General features: G+C 38.9%; 1 protein-coding gene and 1 long non-coding RNA gene across 4 annotated transcripts in view; one reads left to right on the forward strand and one right to left on the reverse strand.

Moving 5' to 3' along the window:
- CFAP70 (cilia and flagella associated protein 70) overlaps nt 1–18,893 on the forward strand; it is a 69,519-nt gene extending 50,626 nt beyond the window's left edge. For 2 of the 3 annotated variants that reach the window (XM_051982156.1, XM_051982157.1), the window contains exons 17-27: nt 1,292–1,425; nt 1,516–1,631; nt 1,825–2,022; nt 9,944–10,087; nt 11,377–11,498; nt 12,332–12,484; nt 12,723–12,884; nt 13,590–13,679; nt 15,319–15,420; nt 17,890–17,937; nt 18,567–18,893. In XM_051982156.1, coding sequence (XP_051838116.1) covers nt 1,292–1,425; nt 1,516–1,631; nt 1,825–2,022; nt 9,944–10,087; nt 11,377–11,498; nt 12,332–12,484; nt 12,723–12,884; nt 13,590–13,679; nt 15,319–15,420; nt 17,890–17,937; nt 18,567–18,647 — 1,350 coding nt within the window. In that variant the 3' untranslated portion in view covers nt 18,648–18,893. Of the gene's footprint in view, nt 1–1,291; nt 1,426–1,515; nt 1,632–1,824; nt 2,023–9,943; nt 10,088–11,376; nt 11,499–12,331; nt 12,485–12,722; nt 12,885–13,589; nt 13,680–14,660; nt 14,716–15,318; nt 15,421–17,889; nt 17,938–18,566 lie in introns of those variants that run through there. The other variant, XM_051982158.1, reaches the window with a different exon arrangement.
- On the reverse strand, nt 11,089–12,257 carry LOC127551928 (uncharacterized). The gene is made up of 2 exons (XR_007951206.1): nt 12,160–12,257; nt 11,089–11,515 (listed from the first exon to the last, which is right to left on the reverse strand). It is a non-coding gene; the product is annotated as an uncharacterized LOC127551928 (long non-coding RNA).
- Nucleotides 18,894–22,478: the final 3,585 nt, after the last annotated feature.

Consider the following 22,478-nt stretch of genomic DNA (forward strand, 5'->3'; position numbering starts at 1 on the left):
ATCATGACAGAGACTGAAGGTTTGTGGATCTTCTCTGGAACTTAACATCTCGGTCACCCGAGCCCTGATCCAGGGACACACTGCCAGCAGAAGTTCCTGGCTCTGGTGCCAATTATCTACTTAATACCATGAAATTAGGAAAATGTTTTGGTTTTTCTTATTAAAATTTAAAAAAAATTTTTTTAAAGCTTTTTTTTTTCAAAACATATATGGATAATTTTTCAACAATGACCCTTGCATAGTTTTGTTTCAGATTTTCTTCTTCCCCCACTCTCTCCCTTAGATGGCAAGCAATCCGATATATGTTAAACATGTTAAAATATATGTTAAATCCAACATGTATAAACATATTTATACAATGCTCTTCCTGCACAAAAAAAATCAGATCAAAAAAAGACAGTAAATGAGTAAGAAAACAAAATGCAAGTGAACAAAAAAAGTGAGAATACTGTGTTGTGATCCACATTCAGTTCCCACAGTCCTCTCTCTGGGTGTAAATGGCTCTCTTCGTCACAAGACCATTGGAACTAATGTTTTGGTATTTCAATCAACTTCCCAAGGACCGAGAAGATAAAAGATTTCCCTGACCATCACGCCATCGCTCCTAGTGCTGTGCTCAACAGCTCATGCTGAGTCTATATGAAGACTTTACTGATTCCACAACTATTATCTCCCTGATTATCTTGTATTTAACTACTTTAGGTTTATTATGCAAATACACATACACACATGGAAGATCTCACTTGATTGCATGTGATGTTTTTTAGATTTTAGATTAGATTAGATTAATTTTTTTGTCTTTGTGCCTACCACAGTGCCTGGAAAAAGTAGACATTTAGAGAATACTTTATTGATTGATAAAGAGGAAGTCCAAATTTAAGAAAGCACCATAAATTTTAATATGACAGAGGAATTTTGTTCAGCTATTATTATTATCAGTTAATAGCAGAAATAAAAAAAAATAGGATGTTAAAATTGGGAAAGAAAAAAAATAATAATGTGTATTTTCTCCTGATCCAAAATTTAAGGAAAAGTCAAAATTCTCAATTGGTATCACTAAAGATAAATTGACTAAACTTGCCAATAAAATGATAATCACAGAATGAATTAAAATACACTATTTAGCAAAGTTAATGAGATTTAGTAGATAAATGCCAAAATATATTCACCAGGTTCTGTGTTTAAATTGTGTCTACTATGGGTCTAGCACTAGCTGACATAAAAATATATGACATGGTATTTCACAAATAACAGTAGGGGCATTAATGCTTCTGCGGTTTCTTGTTTGTAGAGACTGGTTCGTGACAACCAGAACGTGGAGCACTGGCTGGATTATGGCTCCTTCTGCCTTCTGACCAATGATGTTCACAAAGCACAAGAATGTTTTCGTAAAGCTCTTTCACTGAATCAGACAAACATAGACAGGTAGGGGAGGGAGAAAAGAAAGAGGTGTGCATGAGGAGAAGCAGCTGTTGTGACCGGGGACTGATGCTGATGATGATGATCTGTCCGCAGCCTGTTGCTGTGTGGTCTTCTGGCTATCATGATGGAGCACTATGACCAGGCCGAGATTTTTTTTGAAGACGCCACTTGCTTGGAACCAGCCAATGTTGTGGCATGGACTTTGCTTGGTATGGCAGTCTTGCAATCTGTATTTGTCTTTTATTTTTTCTTCTGTTGTGAGTTTGCCTTTTGCCCCTCTCATTATGGATTTTAATCCTTTGTCTTGAATTGTGTCATGAATATGATTTAATGTAAAATTTGCAACTTATTAGGATGTTAAAATTGGGAATGAAAAAGTTACTCCATTTGATATTTTTTCAGGCTTGTTCTATGAAATTCAAAATAATGATATCCGAATGGAAATGGCATTTCATGAAGCCAACAAACAGCTGAATGCTAGATTAGCCAAGGAAAAGTCAACTGCTGAGACTGTTGATACTGGAGGGAAGCTAGAATCCAGTTTAACAAATTTAGGAGTTGTGAGAACTTCCTCACCCACCAAAGGAGATGTAACACAAGGTGAGTTCATAGTAAAATGTTCTCAGAGTTGGAGATAATAGGTGGATGTTGGGAGGAGAACTGGTCTTATAAGTAGGCAGAGTAGATCAAGGATGTTAGTATGAATCCTTGTCCAAATCTACCCAACTTGTGTCTAAAATTCCTACCTTCAGATTCATTAAAAAGGATTGTTAAGGTTTTTGTCTTCTGTTTGTCTTCAAGTCCTCTTTTAAAATGTAGATAGCCTTAATGTAGAGAAACACATTATTAAGATTAGTTTTTTTTAGTGCAAGATCATGTAAGAATGAGGCACAGGTACGTTAGGGAGGGATAGGAACACTGGAGGAGCAGCAGGGGCAGTGCTGAAAAATGTGAAGAGAAAACACTAAAGATAAATTAAAAAAAAAATAACAATTCTGGAGCAGCGGTGTAGTGCACCAGCCCTGATGTCAGGAGGATCTGAGTTCAAAAATGACCTCAAACACTTAACATTTCCTGGCTGTGTGACCCTGGGCAAGTCACTTAATCCCAATTGCCTCGGCAAAAATAATAATAATAAGAACAACAACAATAACAATTCTGTTTAGAAGCTAGTAAAATTTAATGAGGAAGTAAGAAAAATGGGGAATATAATAATGTTGAGTTTGGATAGGATTGTATTTGGTCACTAACCATGTTTTCTACATCTTTAATGGATTTTAATTGCTGTTCAGCAAAATTTAATTCATCATTTGCACTCTAAAATTAACATTTTAAACCCTTATCCTCCTCAGGGCCATAATAACACTTGTAGTCTTAATTATTTTTGAAAGCTTTCTATATCCCCTGGGACAATTTATCCTTTAGAATTTTAGAACACTAACTGCTATTTCTGAAGCTTTTAAAAAATCTGTTCTTGGACCTCAATAGAATTTCATAAATGTTAGATATGATAGACTTCTGGAGAACATTGAAAAGAAATAAAAAAAGAGTATATTATTCTCAACATGAATGCACATCCACAAAAACTGACCTTTTATTAGGGCATAAAAATTTCACAGAAAAATGCAGAAAAAGAGAAATACCAAATGCATCTTTTACCAACCAAATATAATAAAAACTAACTTTAATAAAGGGCCTTTGAAGCAAATGTAAAATAATTAGTTATCAAATAATTTAATTCTAAAGAGTAGATGAATCAAAGAACTGCTACTACTACTACTAGCTAGCTAGTATTAATACAGCACTTAATAAATGTCAAAAACCATGCTAGGTAGTTTACAAATATTTCATTTTTATCAAATTAGAGAAACAGTAATTTCATTTAAAATAAAGAAAATAATGAGACAATATACCAACATCTGTGGGATGCAACCAATGCAGTGTTTAAGGGAAAATTTATATCTTTATATCTCTTTCATCAATAAAGAAGAAAAAGAACAGATCAACATGCAGCTAAAAAAAAAACCTAGAAAAACATCAAATTAAAAACTATCAAAACACCCAAAATGAAAGTAACAAAAACCAAAGGAGAAATTAACAAAATTGAAAGTTATAAAAAAAAACTGTACTGAATTAATAACTAAAATTAGGTACTTAAAATACTAAATAAATATGCTTTTAGATAAATTGATTTTAAAAAAACAAGTTAGCAGTATCAAAAATGAAAAAGGTAAATTCATAACCAAGGGAGAAGAACTAAAAGCAATTAGAGTTGTTTCATCCAACTATGTACCAATAAAACTGACAATCTAAATATTTACAAAAATATAAATTGCCTAGATTAATAGGACAGGACATAGAATACTTAAAAATTTCTCTCTTAGAAAAGAAATTGAACATAGCCCTAAATCTCAGGACTAGATAGATTTACAAATTAATTCTACCAAACAGTTAATTCCAATACTACACAAACTGTTTTAAAAAATAGGTAAAGAACAGATTTTACCAGTCTTCCTATGGAACAAATATAGTCTTGATAATGAAACCCAGGAAGGGTCAAAAGAGAGAGAGAGCAAACAAACTAATTTCCCTAATGAATACTGATGAAAAATTTTAAAATAAAATATCTGCAAAGAGATGACAGAGATATAGCACAAAGATTATACACTATGTCCAGTCTGGATTTATATCAGAAATGCAAAAATCATGGTTGTTTCAAAAGATGCAGAAAAACTTTTTACAAAATACAATATTCATTTTTGTTTAATACAAACACCAGAAAGCACAGGAATAAATGGAGCTATCTTTTTTTTTTTAAATTAAAGCTTTTTATTTACAAAACATATTCATGGGTAATTTTTCCAACATTGACCCTTGCAAAACCTTTTGTTCCAACTTTTGCCCTCCTTTCCCTCATCCCCTTCCCTAGCTGACCAGTAGTCCAATACATTTAAATATGTTAAAACACATGTTAAATCCAATATATGTATACATATTTATACAGTTATCTTGTTGCACAAGAAAAATCAGATCAAGAAGGAAGAACAACTGAGAAAGAAAACAAAATGCAAGAAAACAACAACAGAAAGAGTGAGAATGCTATGTTGTGTTCCACACTGTTTCTATGGTTCTCTCTCTGGATGTAGATGGCTCTCTTCATCACTGAACAAGTGGAACTGATTTGAATCATCTCACTATTGAAGACAGGACAAAACAGAGCTATCCTTAAAAAAAGTAGATTTTATTTAAAACTAAGAGCCAGCATTATCTGTAATGGGGTAAGCTAGGAGTCTTTCCAATAAAATTAGAGATGAGGCAAGAATTTCCACTATCAGCATTATATTCAATATTGTATTAAAAATGTTTGCTATACACTGAGGTGATTCAGGCCAATTCCAATAGACTTGTGATGGAGAGAGTCATATGCATCTAGAAGGAGGACTGTTGGGATTGAATTTGGATCACAACATAATATTTTCACCTTTTTGTTGTTTGCTTGGTTGGTTTTTTTTCCCTTTTTGATCTGATTTTTCTTGAGCAACATGAAAAATGTGGAGCTATGTTTAGAAGAACTGCATCTGTTTAACCTATATTGGATTATTTGCTGATTATTTGGGAGAGGAGGCAGGGAGGGAGAAAAATGTAGAACACAACATTTTGCAAGGATGAATGTTGAAAACTGTCTTTGCATGTATTTTGAAAATAAAAAGGTTTTAAAATTTCAAAAAATGTTAAGCTATAGAAATAAGGCATTAAAAAGAAATTGAAGAAATATTCATAAATAGAAGGGAAGCAAAACTCTTACTTTATGCCAATGATATGGTGTTTTACTTAGAGAACTCTAGAGAGAAGCAACTAAAAAACTAGTTAAAACAATGAATAACTCCAGCAAAATTGCAGAATACAAAACAAACCCTCATACATTATCTGAATTTATGTATATTACAAATAAAAGTTCACAGAGAAATGCTATTTAAAATAACTATGCACAATCTAAAATACTTGGGACTGCCATCTGCGAAGATGCATACAGGAACTGTGTGCACATGATTATAAAATATTCCTCACACAAAGATAAAGCTAAATAACTGGAAAATATTAGTTGTTCATGTGTAAGTCAAGCCAAAGTAATAAAAATTAAAAAATACTGCCTAAATTAATTTAGTTATTCAGTGCCATATTAATCAAACAACCAAAAACTATTTATAGAGTTAGGAAAAAAATAATGCAATTCATTTGGAAAGAAAAAAAGACTTGGGAACCAATGAAAAAAAGTGGGGAGGAAGGAAGGGGGCCTAGGAGCATCACATCTCAAACTATATTCTAAAGTTTATTCTATATTCTAAAGCTGTAATCAAAATAATTTGGTACTAGGTAAGATATAGAAAGAATGATCTATGAAACAGATTAAGTTAAAATATGGAGGAGTGTATGAACATAATAACCTTATGTATGACAATTCCAAAGATTCCAGCTGTTAGAGCAAGAACATACTTTTCAACAAAACCTACTGGGTAAACTGGAAAATAGTTTAGCAGAAACTAAGTAGAGACCAGTTTCTCACAGGAAAAGTTCACAACCAAACAAGAGATAGAAAGTTTATAGGAAGGGAGACATTTTTATAGCAAGTTTCTCTGATAAAGGTTCTCATTTCTTTTTTTTTCCTCAATAGTACATTCTCCCTAAATACCTTAAAGATAGTTTTCAACATTCATCTTTGTAAGATTTTGTATTCCAGATTTTTCTCTCTTTCCTTCCCTTAATCCTCCATTCTCAAGACTGAGATCTGATGTAGGTTAAATATGTATAATCTAAATGTCTAATTTTAAAGATATACAAAGCACTAACTCAGATTTACAAGAATATGGCCCATTTCCTAATTGATAAACAGTCTAAGGATATGACTAGGCAATTTTCAGATTAAGAAATCTAATCGTTAGTCATTCATTTTACATGACTATATATATTTTGAACAGGTTCTTCTTAATAGGTGAGGGAAGGGGCTGGGAAAGAATTTGGACCAGAAAATACATTTGAATTTTTAAAAAAAAATTTTTAAAAAACAGAATAAGAAAAACAGAAAAACAGAAATGGAATACAAAACAAAAGAGACTATTATCATGTGTCCAGCAGAACATCAGGAAGGATTCAAAATATATAACAACAAATAACAGATCAAGAAAGTATATATATTAGTAGAAGAAATTATATTCATGAGTGTCCATCTTTTATTTCCTTGTAAATTGTTCTTTTGTTCTTTGCTGTGTACTTTATTTACTTTATTCTTTTTACCTCCTTTCATTTCTCCCAACTACCTCCAAGCAGGCTATAGTTAAGAAAGGATTATATATATAGATATAGATATATAGATGTATATATACACACACACAGACACACACATATTTTTACTATTCCTGCTGATTCTTTGCATTAATTCTGTTCCCTAACTTGACTTACTATTACTTAACCTCCCTCTACCCTATGGATCCCTCCTTGTCTTCTTCCCTCACCCTTTATTGTACCCCCATCCCTTCCCTCTTATCTCTTTATAGATTTTGGAGGGAGTAATACCCATCATGGTATATATGTAATGTTGCCTATTGAACCCATTCCCGATGTGGTTTTCAGAACTATGAACCCTCCTCCCCTCCCTAGTGCTTCTGTGTCTATTCTTCCTTTGCACCTCATTTGTATGACATGGCTACTTTTACTTTAATTCTGTCCCAGTCTTTCTTTTGAACAGCCCTATTGTTGATATCAATCTTAAACATATGATATTCATTTCTTATATTTAAAAAAAAACAAATAATTTGTCCATGTTGAGCTCCTTGAAAACTGATCTTTGATATCCTATGTTAAATTTTCTATTAAGTTCAGGTTTGGTTGATAGAAAGTCCTATTCTGGAAGTTCACTGAATGTCCATTTTTTCTCATTCAATATTATAGATAATCTTGCTGGATGTAATATTTTTGGCCATAGGCCTACTTCTTTTAATTGTTGCTAGATATGATTCTAGGATCTGCAGTCCTTTATTGTGGCTGCTGCTATGTTCTGTATAATTCTAATTGTAGCTCCAGTGTATTTGAATTGTTTTTTCTTATTTCTTGCAATTTTTTTTTTTTTTTTTGATCTGGAGGTTTCGAAATTTGGCAATAATGTTTCCATGTGCTTTCCACAAAGCATCTTGTTGAATGGTGATCTGTGGATTTTTTCTAATTCTACTTTCCTCTCCTGTTTCTAACACTCCAGGACAATTTTCTTGGATTATTTCTTGCATTATTGTGTCAAGGTCCTTTTGTTGGTCACAACTTTCAGGCAGTCCAATTATTTTTATATTTTCTCTTCTTGAACTATTCTCCACATGTCATTTTTCTTATGTTTCACATTCTATTTTTTCCTCTTTTTACAATGTTTTGTTATTTCTTGGTCTCTCAGAGCTTCACTGGTTTTCCCTTGCCTAATTCTAATTTTCAAAGAGTTATTTTCCTCTTTGAGACTCTATATCCTTTTCTAGTTGGCTAACTTTTTTTCATAAGTTTCTTGTTTTTCTTGGATGGTATTATTAGTTTTTCCTCAATGTCTTTATTTGATTTTTAATTTTTTTTTTAGTTCTTCCATAAATTCTTTCTTGGTGGGGAGCCATTTCATGTTACTCTTTGGGGAAAAAGTTTTTTTTTTTTTTTAACTAAAGTGTCTTCCTCTAAAAATGAACCTCAGTCTTCTTTATTTCCATAGTGTGTTTCTATAGTGGGGTTCTTTCTTATTTGATGGTTCATTTTTTTTCTAATAGGTATTAGTGTAAGCACCTCTAATCCTGGGGTGGGGAATGGTACCTCTAGCTTCACCTTAGCTTTCCCCCTGACCAGGCATCCCAAACCAAGAGCTCCCCAGCTCCAGCAAGTGCCTGCAGCCAGCAGCACCTCTTCCCCCACTGCCTCTGCACTCCTGGTGTGCTGGCTCCTCCTCACCCAGAGTTGTGTCTGGGCCTGGCATCTTGTCTTCCTGGACTTGAACCCCGACTCCACAGTCTAGGAGGTGAAAGACCTGTTCTGCTCAGTTTTCTTGATTTTTCATCAGTCTATGTTCACTCTGAGGCTCAAATTTATTCCATTTGTGAGGGAAATTGGGAGGGTTTGAGATTTACCAAGCTACTCTATTACTTTCCAGAATCCTCCCCTATACATTTGGATTTTTAAGAATAAAATCTGTTGTTCCTTTCTTCACTTTCTCTGTCATAAAATTTAAGATTAGTTATTTCCTCCAAAGTTCCCATCACATCATCCCTGAGACTTTTCCCTCCTTATTAAGGAGAATTATTTCTGTAATTGAATTTTATCTTGATTTCTTTACTTTTAGAGGAATAAATTAAAGGAAATCAAGGATTTATTATTAACTGCTCTGCTTTTGGTAGAAAGAGGTCTCTAGCACATCCTGATAACTATCACAACATCCCTCTGGCCAAACTGGTGGTCCATTTCCTAAACTCATCCATTTTCTTTTTATGCCCTAGTGGTCTGTAGTGTAGACCTCAATGACACGTTTGGGAAAGAAGCACGAATTTCTTCCTTCTTCTGGCTGACTTTTTCTCATAGAAGCATAGAGTTAAGAATTGGAAGGAACTTTAGGATTCAGTGAGTTCAAGCTTCTTTTATCACATAACAATGGAGTCCAGCCCTTCAAGTATGCTCACTCAACCTCAGCTTCACAGCCAGTTAAAAGACTTTATCTTCACAAAAAAATTAAGTTGCCCAGTCATATAACTTTTGTCTGAGGTGATGCTTGAATAGAGCTGTCTTCCTGAGTGCTACATACATGACAACCTGACTCTTAGTGAATATTTTCTTCATATACAATGCTATTCTACATGTCTATTCTACTTCCTTTTGACTAAAATGCCCTTCCAGATCCAGATCCTATTCAAGGATCTCATTCTAATTCTCACTCATAACTGTGAGGTCAAATTTACCTCTTTCATTAGTATCTCTTGCTTATCCTGTTTATTACCCATATTTTTATACATTTATATACAGATATCAATCTACTGGTCTAATTACTGATTTCCTTTCTTGGTTCTGTCTACTGTGAAATTCTTCTCCTTTCTCTACATTGTAACACACCCAATTTGGAACACAGACTCCTTTTTCTATCTCATTCCTTTCCTTTTTCATTTAATAGCTTTTAAAATAGATTTGCAAGACACTGGGCAAATAAATTCCTTCTAGTCCTTGTTAAATGCATGCTATCACTAAACAAGAAGCTTGTCATTCCCATATTTTAACCTATGAACCAGAAATCTAAATCCCATTCTCAGAAATATTGATCCCACCAAGATACAGTCTTTGTAACTTCCCAACAAATATAAACAGAAAACTCAAATAAACTTAACTATCAAAGAACTGGCCTCTTTGTAAACAGAAATTAGATGTGTAGGATTTTAAAATATATTTTGAAAATTATTATTTCCCATATACAATTTATGAAGAATTTTTCACTGAAATTTTCATTTGTTGGGATTGGGAGATACCATATCCATGCTAGATGATCTTCTTGAAGACACATCCAAAACCCAGCCTGAGTCTGCTGAGCATCGTAAATCATCGATTCAGCATCAAGTCCTCAGTCCCATCCAAAGAAACTCCAAGTCATTTTCTAAGGAAAAGAAAGGTAAGTGGGAAAAAAAAAAGACTTGGGTAGGAAGAAGATAAAGAAATGGCTTTGGCTATAGATGAAATGGGAAGGGGGCGTGACCCTGTCTGAATTGAAGTTGATAGTATCATATTTCAGCCACTAGACAACTGCTGCTGTTAGAGGACATTGTGGAAAGTCACTCTGGGAGAGAACTCTTCAGCAAATAGGATTTATGGTTGAACTCACAGATTGGGAAGGAGACAGGCAGGCAGCAGAATTTCCAGGCCACACTAAAAGGGTGTACTTTAGCAGTACATTTTCTTTCAGGGGTTTACTTCGCATGAAAAAGGAGAAAAGTACTTTACATCTGTCCTGCTACTATCACATACTCTGAATGCAACCCATTCCTGAAGTATATGTGTGTATTTATATAGGTTTATGTGTATATATGTCTGTGGGTATATTTATGTATATGGGTAAATGTGTATATCAAGGCCCAACTAATATCAATAGAGCTGTGATGGAGAGAGCCATCTCATTCAGAGAGAAAGGACTGTGGGGACTGAACAACATAATATTTTCATCTTTGTTGTTGTTGTTTGCTTGCTTGCTGGGTTTATTTTCTCTTTTTTCCCCTTATGATCTTGGTTTTTCTTGTGCAACGTGATAAAAATGGAAATATGCTTAGAAAAATTGCACATGTTTAACCAATATTAGATATTACTTGCTGTCTAGGGGAGGGGGCAGAAGGAAGGGAGGGAGAAATATTTGGAACACAAGATTTTGTAGGAGTTAATGTTAAAAGCTATCTAACATGTGTTTTGAAAAATAAATAACTATTATTAAAAAAAAAAATCAAGACCTAAGACAACTCTCCAAACTTATAAAGAGCAGAGTACGTGCCAGTCTGCTGTGGTAGAAAGTTTTCTCCTGGGAGCCCCCATTGGAATGGAATAAAGGACTAGAACTTGACCCTTTGAGCAAGGGCCACTGGAGATCCTTCTTTCTCCCACCTAGTGTCAGCAAAAGGCAAGTGGCACAAACCAAGACCTGATTTATTGTTTTCTTGTTGTGGAGACTCAAGGAAGTACTTAAGAAAATGTTCTTGCAGATTAAACTTAAAAGTATGAAGTCACACACAAAAGAATTTTTGACTGGTCAGGATTTAGGACTTTAAGAATCAGTATTTAAAGGAGTCTTCTGCCTGGAAGTTCTCAGTTTCTCTAGTGCCCTCTCTCATGGACAGTCTCTGCTTTATTCTCACTTGTCTGCTTCTCAGGTCTCTCCTCTCCTTTCCCTTTCTCTTCTCATATGGCTTTTTTCAGGTTCAAAAGGTCATACGTCAACATCAGTTCTGGCTTCCCCAGCCTTTCATGGAGTTTCCCCCAAACCCAGCAGTATCTTCATGGAGACCACACGCTTTTTGATGAAGGTCAATGCTGTTCAGGTAAACCTTGAATAACCCTAAAAATGAGGTGTTCAGTGAGTTACTATTTCATTCACATTTGATCTTTTAAAGCTTATCTTAGTGTGATCCAGCAGTAGATACCCTTTTAGGACCCAAGAGCAGAAGCATCAAGGTATTTGTCATATGCGGTATTAAACATGGCAGATCTGACCCCCTGGGGAGCTGGAAAATAACAGGGGAGGATGTTGGAGCCCTGTCCACATGGAGGGCTTTGTCTAATAGGAGCTCTAATAAAGAGCTGAATAAAGTGCTTGTGTTGTTTTGGAAGATGGATAGGAGAGGAGGGAACAAAGCAGCCCTCCCCAGGCCACCTTCATGTAGCAGACGTCATTAGAATGGCCATGGTGCCCAAGGTGAGGGGTCCCAGGCTTGGACAGCCAAAGCCCTGCACCTTCCGAGGCTTGTTACTGCTGCGTCTGCCCTTCCTGGGGGAAACGAAGCAGAGGCACTCTGGGCTCTCAGAGAGCCATGCTGCCTGACGGGGTCTCTGGGATGGACAGGGGCACTCCCCATCCCCCTGGGGTCACGGTGGGGTCGCTCAGTCCCCGGGGGCAGCACGCTTCTGGTTCAGGGGTTCATAGGGCCCGGAGTTGCTCAACAAGGTGCCAAGCTCACACTGGGAGTCCGAGGCAGGGCTTACCTGGGACTTCAAGGCCGGTACCCTCGGCGTGGCCCAAATTTCCTTCCTGGTCATGGACAGCATCTGCAATATGTTGAAGTTGAAGATGACCATGTTCCTTCTCTGGGCACTCTCAGAGGCAGGCAGCCTTCTGGGTAACGTCCCTGATCCTCGGGCTGTCCATGCTTTTCAGTTTGTCCACAGGGTGCTCGCCCATGAATTGATGCACCCCCAAGGAGGCCCTAGCTGTGAATATTACTTGGTCCTGGCCCAGACACACCTTCTTAAGAAGGATTTTGAGAAGGCAGAAGAATACCTCCAAGCAGCCAACCAGATGGATTACCTGGTGTTTGTCTTCGCTAGATGCTCTGGGGGATAGGGGGTGCTCAGGGATGGGGGGAGGGCGGGGCAGAGGGAGCAGTCCTGGTTGGGGCTGGGGAATGAGAGGGAAGCCCCTATCGATGTCCTCAGGTGCCATGGGCTGGACGGGACACAGGCCTCCCCCCAGGCCTTGGAAGGCCAACACCCCCATGTTGTGGGGCTCCTGTTCACCAGCTTGCTCAGTGACTGTTCTTACTTTATAGAACCCCAATGTCTGGGGTCTGAAGGGACACTTCTTCTACCTGAATGGAAACTTTGCTGAAGCCAAGGAGTGCTACGAGCGGACTGTTAGTTTTGTAGTGGATGCTGCGGAAATGCACTTCATCTATCTGCGACTAGGATCCATCTATCTAGAAGAGGGAGAGGTGAGGGAGGTGATAAAAAACATTTCCCTTTTTGACAGCACGGTGTCGGGAGCCAGCCTTGAGGTTCTGATGCCTTCTGAGTGTGTGACCTCGGGCCAGCCAACTAGACTCCTCACCCTCTCCCCCCCCAAAAAAAACAAAACAAAACCAAAAAAAAAAAAAAAAAACTAAACAAGCAGCTGCCAGGATGTTTCTGTATCCAGGACTTCTCTGTGCCAGGTGTGAATCTTGGGTCTGCCTCCAGATCCCTTATTTGTTGTCACAGGGCACAGGACCTTCACTGAGCTCCTGTTTCAGCATGGCTCAAAGGGAGTGATTCTCCACCATGCTGGTTCTCTTGTTACCTGAATCTCCATTACAGCCCCATTTAGGATGAAAGGGAGAAAATCTACTGGATTAGGCCAGCCAGAAGAGCTTGTTGGTACCAGATAAGGATGGCATTGCTGTCACAGAAATCTCTGGCTTTTCTAGAATTTCTGCCTGAACAAAGTTATTTTTTTAAAAAAATACATTCCATCTGGTTTTCTCACTAGTCCCTTTGTTATAGCTAGCATATGTCCAGAAGATGTGAATGAAATCCAGTAATTCATTTACTTCACACTGTTTTGAGAACAATTACATCAGAAACCTTCGCAGGGCCTGTCTGTTGCTGTATGAAGTCCTTGATCTCCCCTTGATGGAAGCTTAGTAATTCTCTTTTTACAGAATGAAAAAGCAAAGAACACCTACATGATGGCTTGTAAAAGATCACCTTCGTGCCTGACCTGGCTGGGAGTGGGAATCGCCTGCTACCGGGTAAGATAATTAAGCTCTGAGAGGGCTAAAAGTCTGCTTTTCTTGTCCAGGAATCATGTAGTTATTGTGACCATAATGGGGGAATGTCAGAGCAGCTCTCCCTATAGCAAAAAGCTCTTCTTCAGACTTGAGGGAACTTATCGAGTAAACTCCTGAGCTTAAGCAGAGCAGAATCACCTTTTAAACTTCAGTCCAATGATTATTTCAACATTCTTTCTTGTGTCGTTTTACTAAAGAACTATTTTAAGAAAGCACTTTGGGATCCGCAATCTAGCGATAGTTAGCTGTGCTTATTCATCTTCCAGAAGGGACTGCGCAGAAGGCTTCATGCTGGCTGAGGCTGGGCTTCTAGCCCGAAAGACTTGGTTCCCTGCTTTGGCTTTAGATTCCCTTTATTTTCTTCTTAGAAATCCCTGAGAGGAGAAAGGGAAAAGAAGGCACCCTGGAGGAAAAGGGTCTGGTTTGTTTCTTGGAATGGCTTTTGGAGGGTTTTAGGCAGGGCTCACAAGGCTGTAAGCAAGCAGCCCTTATCTCCAAGGTAGCCCCTCCACCGCTATTCCACGGACAGCTACTAAGCACCGACATCAGGATTCCCTCATGACCCCCACTGATGCATGTGGTCATCAGCACAAAAGAAAAGACATTTATCAGACAGCACAGAAGCACCACAGGCCCAAGAGGTCCCTCCATGCAGATACCCACAATGGGCTCTCCCCTAAGTGACTATACCACCCAGGAGGAAGGCTCACAAGTCAAGCACACGCACGACCAGAGCGGGAAGGGGAACATGGCAGGAATCTGTGCCCCAAACCAAGGAGTGAGGCAGGGCACAAATGTGGGAAACATGTGAGGGGGAGGAGCGAGCACCAAGCACCAAGTGCCCCCCATGTGCCAGGCACCGCGGTGAACATTTTGCAAGTGTCCTCTGGATGCTCACAACCACTCCAGGAGGCAGGTGCCATTGTTGTCTCCATCTCACAGCTGAGGAAACTGAGGCAGAAAGAGACCAAGTGATTCAACCAGGACCACACTGCCAGTAAGTGTCGGAAGCTGGATTTGAACTCGGGTTTTCCTGCTCTACTCAATCTTTTCCTGGATGCAGATGTCATTTTCTATCCAAAGTCTATTGGGCTTGCTTTGGATCACTGAACCACTAAGAAGAACTAAGTCTTTCATAGTTGATCTTCGCACATGCTTGCTGTTATTATATACAATGTTTTCCTGGTTCTGCTTGTTTTGTTCCGTATCGGTTCATGTAAATCTTTCCAGGCCTTTCTAAAACCAGCCTGTTCATCATTTTTTGTAGAACAATAATATTCCATTACCTTCATGTACCACAACTTGTTCAGCCATTCCCCAACTGATGGGCATCCACTCATTTTCTAATTCTTTGCTACCACAAAAAGAGCTGCCACAAACATTTCCCTCCTTTATGATTTCCTTGGGACAGGATTTTCAGACTCACATGGTTAAAAGAAAACTTAGAATTGGAACTTGACAAGCACAGTAGTTGAAGGGGAATTATTAAATTGTGCTTATGGTCTATCTTTAGAGGTCTTGGTTATTAAGATGATGATAAGAGTTTGATGGTCTCTGCTGTGCTGACTCTCCACTTGTATACTGTCTGTCCTTTGTTAAGCTGGAAGAGTTCTCAGAGGCTGAGGATGCCCTTTCTGAAGCCAATGCCATGAACAACTACAATGCTGAAGTTTGGGCCTATCTGACTCTGGTCTGCCTAAAAGTGAGTCTCCAGCTGTTCACACATTTCATTTTTGTTGGTCAGCAAAGAAGCTCCCTAGAGACAGAGTCCTAACTTTACATTCTGAGAACTGCAACTTTCTTCCAAAATGCTCTTGAGTGATTCCCATGAGCTCAGATTGCAAGGAGGTTTGAAACATGGCGGGACCCTCAGGGTCATGCTGTTAAAAGCTGACCAGATTAGACCCCATTTGGCTCAGGGTAAGGCACGGTGGCCCTTTCTGTGTCTTTCCATCCTGACACTCTGGAGACAACATGGAATTAGAGACTGGTGACCTCTCTCCATTAGGGTCACTGGGAGTTAGGGAGCAGCACAACATTAGACTTCCAGAGTTTGAAATTTCTAAAAAAAAGGAAATAAATTAATAGCTGGAACTTACTCTTTGTGAATCAAATTCTTGAAAATCATTGGTAGCATTACCTGAGAAAAGCCTCAGTCCACCTGAATCCTTGGGCTGCTTTTTCTCCCTCTGGGTGTCAGTTTCCTCATCTGAAAAGAAGTGGGAGAGGGAGAGCTGATGATCAGGGGCTTTTCCAGCATCTGTGTTTTTTAACTCTATAATTAGTTAGCAGATACTTTTCAAACTACTTTCATAGACATTACCTTAGTTAATCTTCACTATAACCCAGATTTGCTGGGTTACACCTTTCACATCACGGCTTTCCTCTTAATAGTTTCATCATATCTGGGGTTGGCATAAAAAATTAAATGGGAATTTTGGAGCTTTGCAGAAGCCACTGACCACACATGAAGGCTTGCAGGCAACATACCAAAAGTTTAGAAAATCAAAAGTGCATAAAATAGACATACAGTATTGTATAATATCAACATATTTTATCATTTAATACTATAGTCATTCAGACTTCTTCTCTGGTACAAAGAGAAGGTCAAAAAATTTTACATGGATTTCTACATTGCAGGGACCTCACCCCTAGTCCCTGTGGAACAGTGTAACATTGTAGAACTACTTGGTACTTTGTGTAAATGTTCATGGAACCAGTTAATGACGTTAGGACTCAGGAGGGATGGGTGCCTCAATCACCTGACACTTCCCCTTGTGGCTTATGGCAAGCAAACTGCCTCTCACTCCCCTAATCCATGTTCTTCAGATTGGACCTCCGTGGACATGAAATTCCCTTTTATTTGTTTTGTTCCCTAGATTCTCCTCCCTCTCAACGGTCCTTGCATTGGGCTCCCGGGACCCCCAACCTCTACTTTCCCCCAAACCTTGTGACAGAGTCTCATCTTGGGCCTCCAGGTCTTCTCAGACCCTTTCTCTCCTGTGTTCAGGAAAGCCTGGCCCTTTCCGTAAGATGCCAGAACCAAGACTACCCTTTTCAGTGTGGGTTGCTCATTCTCTCATGCCTTCTAAGAGACTGGATCAGCATTCGCTGTTGGCATTTTGGGTCCTAGTTACTGCCTCACTCTAGACAGTTATATGTTGCTGTCATCTCCCAGACTCAAGTCCCTATTCAGTATAGTCATTATCTGACTCACAGGATTTCTCTCCACTCCACACACTGCCTTCACACCACTAAGGTTCCCATTATCATCAACAATGAATCCTGTCAAGTGATTATATATGCATTTGATTTGTTCTATTCAAAGTTATGACTATGTAATATATGGTCACTGATTTCAGGCCACTGGAAATATACAGTATGAATCTCTTTGACAGGATTCATGATTTACTCTAATTGGGACCTAGCTGAAAGTATTTAAATTTATTTTTGTCTCCTTTCAGATAATCAGATTCCTCACTTCTTGTGACATGCATTTTCATTGTACCTTAGTTATCCACAGAGATGAATCATATTTTAGATCCAGTATTTCTGACTGGTTATGTTTTCATGATGTTGAACTCATTACTGTTTCCTCCTCTCCTTCCATCTCTCTTTGTGCTTCTAATCCTGTGTCCTGAATGCTGCTTAATGAATTTGTTCTACCAGGATGATGAAGTACCCTGCAGATGTTCTCTGATCTCAATCAAGGTCTCTCTGCTTTCTTCTTTTTTAAATTATTCTTTCCCAATGAATTCTGCATCATGCTTCCTACTCTGATTGTTCCATAAACCAACTTTGACTCAAGCCCCTCTAGTATCCTGCTCTTCTTCATTGTGATAGATGATCTTGTTTCATATTTGATTGAGAAAAAGTATAGACTCTTTTTATTCCAATTGCACATCTTAGTAAGCTTCTAAAAATTAGAATCTCTTTTCTTGCCATTCAGGCACCAAGAATGACATGTTAGGGCCTCCACTACCCTCATTCCATCTCTCCCCATCTCTCATTTGCCCCTTTCTATTCCCTCTAGAGTCTCTTCTTATCTATGATGCCTACAAACATGCTAAGGTCTTTCCCAGTGCACTCATGAAATCATGGAGCTTTTAAAATGTTAAAGTCACCATGTTTATCATATAACCATCACAAGCTGCTATTGTTTCATTTTCAGGCTGGGAGGAAACTGGAAGCAGAACAGTCTTACAAATACACATTAAAGGTTTGACTCTGATTCCCCTGTTGATTTGGCTCAGGATGGAAATTACATTATCATGGGAAGAGCTGGTTTAATTGCCATTTTATTGTGTTTTATCTGAGAAAGATCATCAGGAAGACTCTTACCATATTTATTCATAAGTTTTTTTTTGTTTTGTTTTGTTTTGTTTTTTATGGAGCTGCTGATTCTATGATCCAGAGCTCCCTTACTTAGAGATTATGACATTGATCCTTGGGAGAGTGTAATGAGAATGGTGGGGGTTACAGCTCCATCTCAGCCAAGAACTTGCTGAAAGATCTTGGAAGAATCATTTAATCACTCTGAATTTTAGTTTACTCATCTGTAAAGTAAGGGCTTGGGCTAAATTTAAGAGACTTTCTGGAATTAAGAGTCTATGGGGGTCAAACTGGGACATTTCTCTTTGGCCAATGGATGTGGTCTATTGCTCCTTTGAGATCTGTGAGCATACCCATGAGGTACTTAAAGAAAGCAAGAAGTTATGACAGCATCTAATCCTAATGAGTAGTGGCAGGGGAGGGTGAACCATGAGAGGGAGGTGGGGTGAGTGGTTTGAGATGTCCTAGTAAAACTGGTTTGAGATGTTCAAGAGTATTCTATCCATTTTAATGCAGCTGAAGCTGAAGGATGAAGCTTTGCTCCAGGAGATCCACATGGTGCAAGAGATGGTGGGCTTTGGGAATCCTTCCTTCTAATGACATATTCCAGAAGGACCTTCTTTTGTCATTATATAAGGCAGAAATTCCCTGAGCTCCTGAATCCTAAAGGAGTCAGGCTAGTCCTAAGGCTGAAGAAAAAGACCATCTGTCCCAGCAACTGTTTCATTTTGAGGGTTTTTTTGGTTTGCTTTATGGTTTTTCATTTTTTTTTTTTGGTGCGGTTTATTGTTTCTTTTCTTTATTGTTATTCAAAAAGGCTAATAAAAGATCAGCAAGAAAATATGAAGCTCATCTAGATCATTGGTGAGGGGACAAAGAAGATGGTAGCATCAGAATTGGGGGGGATGAGGTGGGGAGAATTTCTGGGGGGAGAATGAAAGGCAAAGTAGTTTAGTCAGCCAGGAGTTTAAACTGGATTCTGATCCAAGTCCTGCTCTTTACTAGCTGCACAACTTTCATTACTCTGAAGCTCGGTGTTCTCATCAGCAAAATGAGTGAATTATATGCAAAAATGACTGTTATGATTATATGGAATCCTCCTAAGACTGAGAAGTAATGCCGATGGTCAGGTTTACTGATGGAAGGATTGGAAAGGACATTGGATTCTTGCTTTGGAGGAAGAGTATATAGTTAATATAGGTAAATTCCACAGGGATCTCTAGCTGAGGAAAAAAGGGAAGCACTAAAATGGGTGATTTTTATTTAACCCAATGGGATCCATGTAGAGTTCCCAAATAGAGAGGTCATAAAATTGGTCCCTCCCCTTCTTCCCACTACATATGTAGTCCTAGGCCCTCAGAGCTAATCAGATAAATGGCCCATTGCTTACCTGAATCAAGAAAGAAAAAAGTAAAGTAGGTGTGGCTAATACTCTATACCAGAGGCATCAAACATTTTTGCGTGTGTTTATGTTTGTATGTATGCACGCCATTACTCAATAGATAAATGACCAAAGGACAATAACTGTTTTCAAAAGAATTGTTAAGTATTCACTACCACATGAAAAAATGTTCCAAATCACTAATAAGAGAAATAAAAATCTAAATAACCCTGAGGTTTCACTTCACACACTCTGCAGATTGGCAAAAAGGACCAAAAAAATTTTGCTACAGTCATTGTTAGACAGGTTGTGGAAAAATAAATAGGCATATAATAATATATTATTGGTGGAGTTGTTCATTTGGAAAGCATTTTGGAATTAGGCAAATAAAATGACTAAAATGTCCACACTCTCTGAACCAGAAAATTCGTAATTGAGCATATCCCTGTACACTTCAAAATATTTATAGCGGCACCTTTTAGGATTACTAATTATAAGCAAAGTAGATGTCCACTTATTGAGGAATGATACATGAACATAATGGAATATTCTTTGCTATAAGAAATGATGTGTGATGAATATAGAGAAATGGACATAAACTGATACAGTAGGAAATAAGCAGAGCCAAGAAAACACATGCCAGGGCAACAATAATGTAAATGGAAAGAAAGATATACCAAAAAATCAAAAGTAAATAATAAAATTGCAAAACTCAAGACATGGGAAGAAGAGATACAAAAACATATTCCCAATGTGTGTCTATGTATGAGGGAGGTGAGAGGTCCCACAGATGCTACTCTCTGGACAGACCTGGACTTACTCAATGTATTAATCATACTTTTCCCATATCTTTGCTAAAACAATACAAATAATAAAATTTGTCAAATGGGAAGGCTCTTAGAAGGTGACACAGGGATACTGTGGTGATGTAAGAAACAGGAAATAGCAATAACATTTAAAAATATAAAGACCTTCACAATCTGGTTCCTGCCTACTTTTAATTTACCTTATTAAATCTGTTCTTTCCACTGTTTTCCCTACACTCACTGAGCAAATTAAAGAGAGGAGGCTGTTCAACTCACTAAAGCTAACCTGTCTACATGCATCTTTGATGTGTTTTCCAGTTCCTTCCTCAACAGATTGTTCTACATCATTCCTTTGTAACCTTCAATCTTTTCTTCTCATTATTCACAAAAACTCCCAACTCTGCCTGGCCCTTAGGAAACCCTTACTGGGGAGTCTCATCAGCTCCCAAACATTGTTTTCATCTCTATGCTGCTTCTAGTTCAGGCTCTCAAACTTCAGATTCACATTAACAATTGCCTAATTTTGAACTGGATGTCTCAAAAGCATCTTAGAAAGAGAATACTTCTCTCCTCCAAATCTCCTCTTTTCTGAACCTTGCTTTTTCTGTTGTCCTAGAACCCCAGGATTATAACTTCAGTTTTACTCAACTTCTCCTTGTCTTTCCACTTAACCAATCAATTGTTCAATCTTATTTCTATTGGCACAGCTCAATATCCCCTTCTGTCCACTCATCCTTGTTAACTCTCATCCTTGGTCAGGCTTCTTGCCTAGACCACAGCAACAGCCTCATCCCCCATGATAATCCATCTTTCACAAAGCTACTAAAGTGATGTTCCTAAAACACAAGCCTCCACAGATGACTCCTGCCCTCTGAATGAATACATTCTAGCAGCTTCTTAAAATCTGCAAGTTCAAAGTCTTGGCATTTCTCCACCTTCTAGTTCCAATTCCCATTTCCAATGGCTGTCCCCTATTTTTAAAACTATTTAAATGTCTTCCCCACTTCCCTTGGCACTGTATGCGACAGGAGGTAATAAATGCTTGCTTGATTACATGCCTTACCTCCACTCCCTTTCATCACTTGCTGCCCAACCCCCTTCAACAGACCTCTAATATCTTATTAAAAAGTGTTCTTTTCAAAGTTACTAGTGACCTCTTAATCCCCAACTCTAACCCTTTGCTGGGCCCCTCTTCTCGTTGGGTTTTCCTATAGCCCGCTCGGCCTGTCCCCTCTGTCCTCCTGGATCCTCTATCCTCTGTGGGTATCTTTTCTCACCCGTCTGGTCTCAGTGTCACACTCCCTAACTGTGGGTCCAGCCCAAGTTTCCTTCCTTTCTCTTTTTCTCTCGCCGCTTTCACTTGGTGACCTCAGCTGCTGCCTCGGTTCAATGACCATCCCTAGTGAACGTGACTCCCCGATCTCCACTAGCTATAGATCCTCTCCTGAGCTGCACCAAATGTCTGCTGGTCATTTCAAACTGCATGTTCCCTGCACATCCAAACCCAGCAAGTCTAAAACAGAACTTAATACTTGCTCCAAAATGCGCCCCTCCCCCAGGACATCATCTCCCCACTCACTGGGAAATCCTGACATTAACCTTGATTCGCTCCCTCCCCGCCTCAGGCCACTCTGGGAATCTCGACATTTGTAGCTGTCCAAATCTCTACTCCCCGGGACTGTTACTAAGACCAGTCTGCCTCCTGGCCTCCGTCCAGCTGGATGGGGCTCGGCTCCTACCCTCTCACTTCTCTGCCCTCCTCATCCGGCCTCTCGCGTCAGAGACAGACTTGTTCCAGCCCAGTGGCGTGGTGGCCCGCGGTAAGGGCCTAATCAAAGCTGCCTCAGCTAGAACGGCAGCAGCCCCCCATCCTGCCCCGTGCGGACACAGGCTCTCCGGCTGCGGCACTTTATTCAGGGCGCTGCGCCCCTCCTCATCCCACCTTTGCACCGGGTCCCCCCTGCCTCGAGGGCACTCTTTCTCACCTCGGGCTTCTTCCGACCCTCCCCCTACATTGTCTGCTAGACTTTATACATATTAATGGCATCTCCATGCTCATCCCTTCCTTCCCACTCCCAGGAAGTAAATTGTAGCAGCTTAGTTTACGACTTCTAATCCCCCAGGGACTGCTGTACTTTGCACGTAAAGAGCAGGCGCAGCATACACACGGGTTCCACAGAATCCCAAAGAAAGCGGGAGTAAAGGGGCGGAGCTAGAAAAGTCAACACTTCCGGAGTTCTC

The sequence above is a fragment of the Antechinus flavipes genome, chromosome 2 (genome assembly GCF_016432865.1).
Source record: "Antechinus flavipes isolate AdamAnt ecotype Samford, QLD, Australia chromosome 2, AdamAnt_v2, whole genome shotgun sequence".
Taxonomy (NCBI): Eukaryota; Metazoa; Chordata; class Mammalia; order Dasyuromorphia; family Dasyuridae; genus Antechinus; species Antechinus flavipes.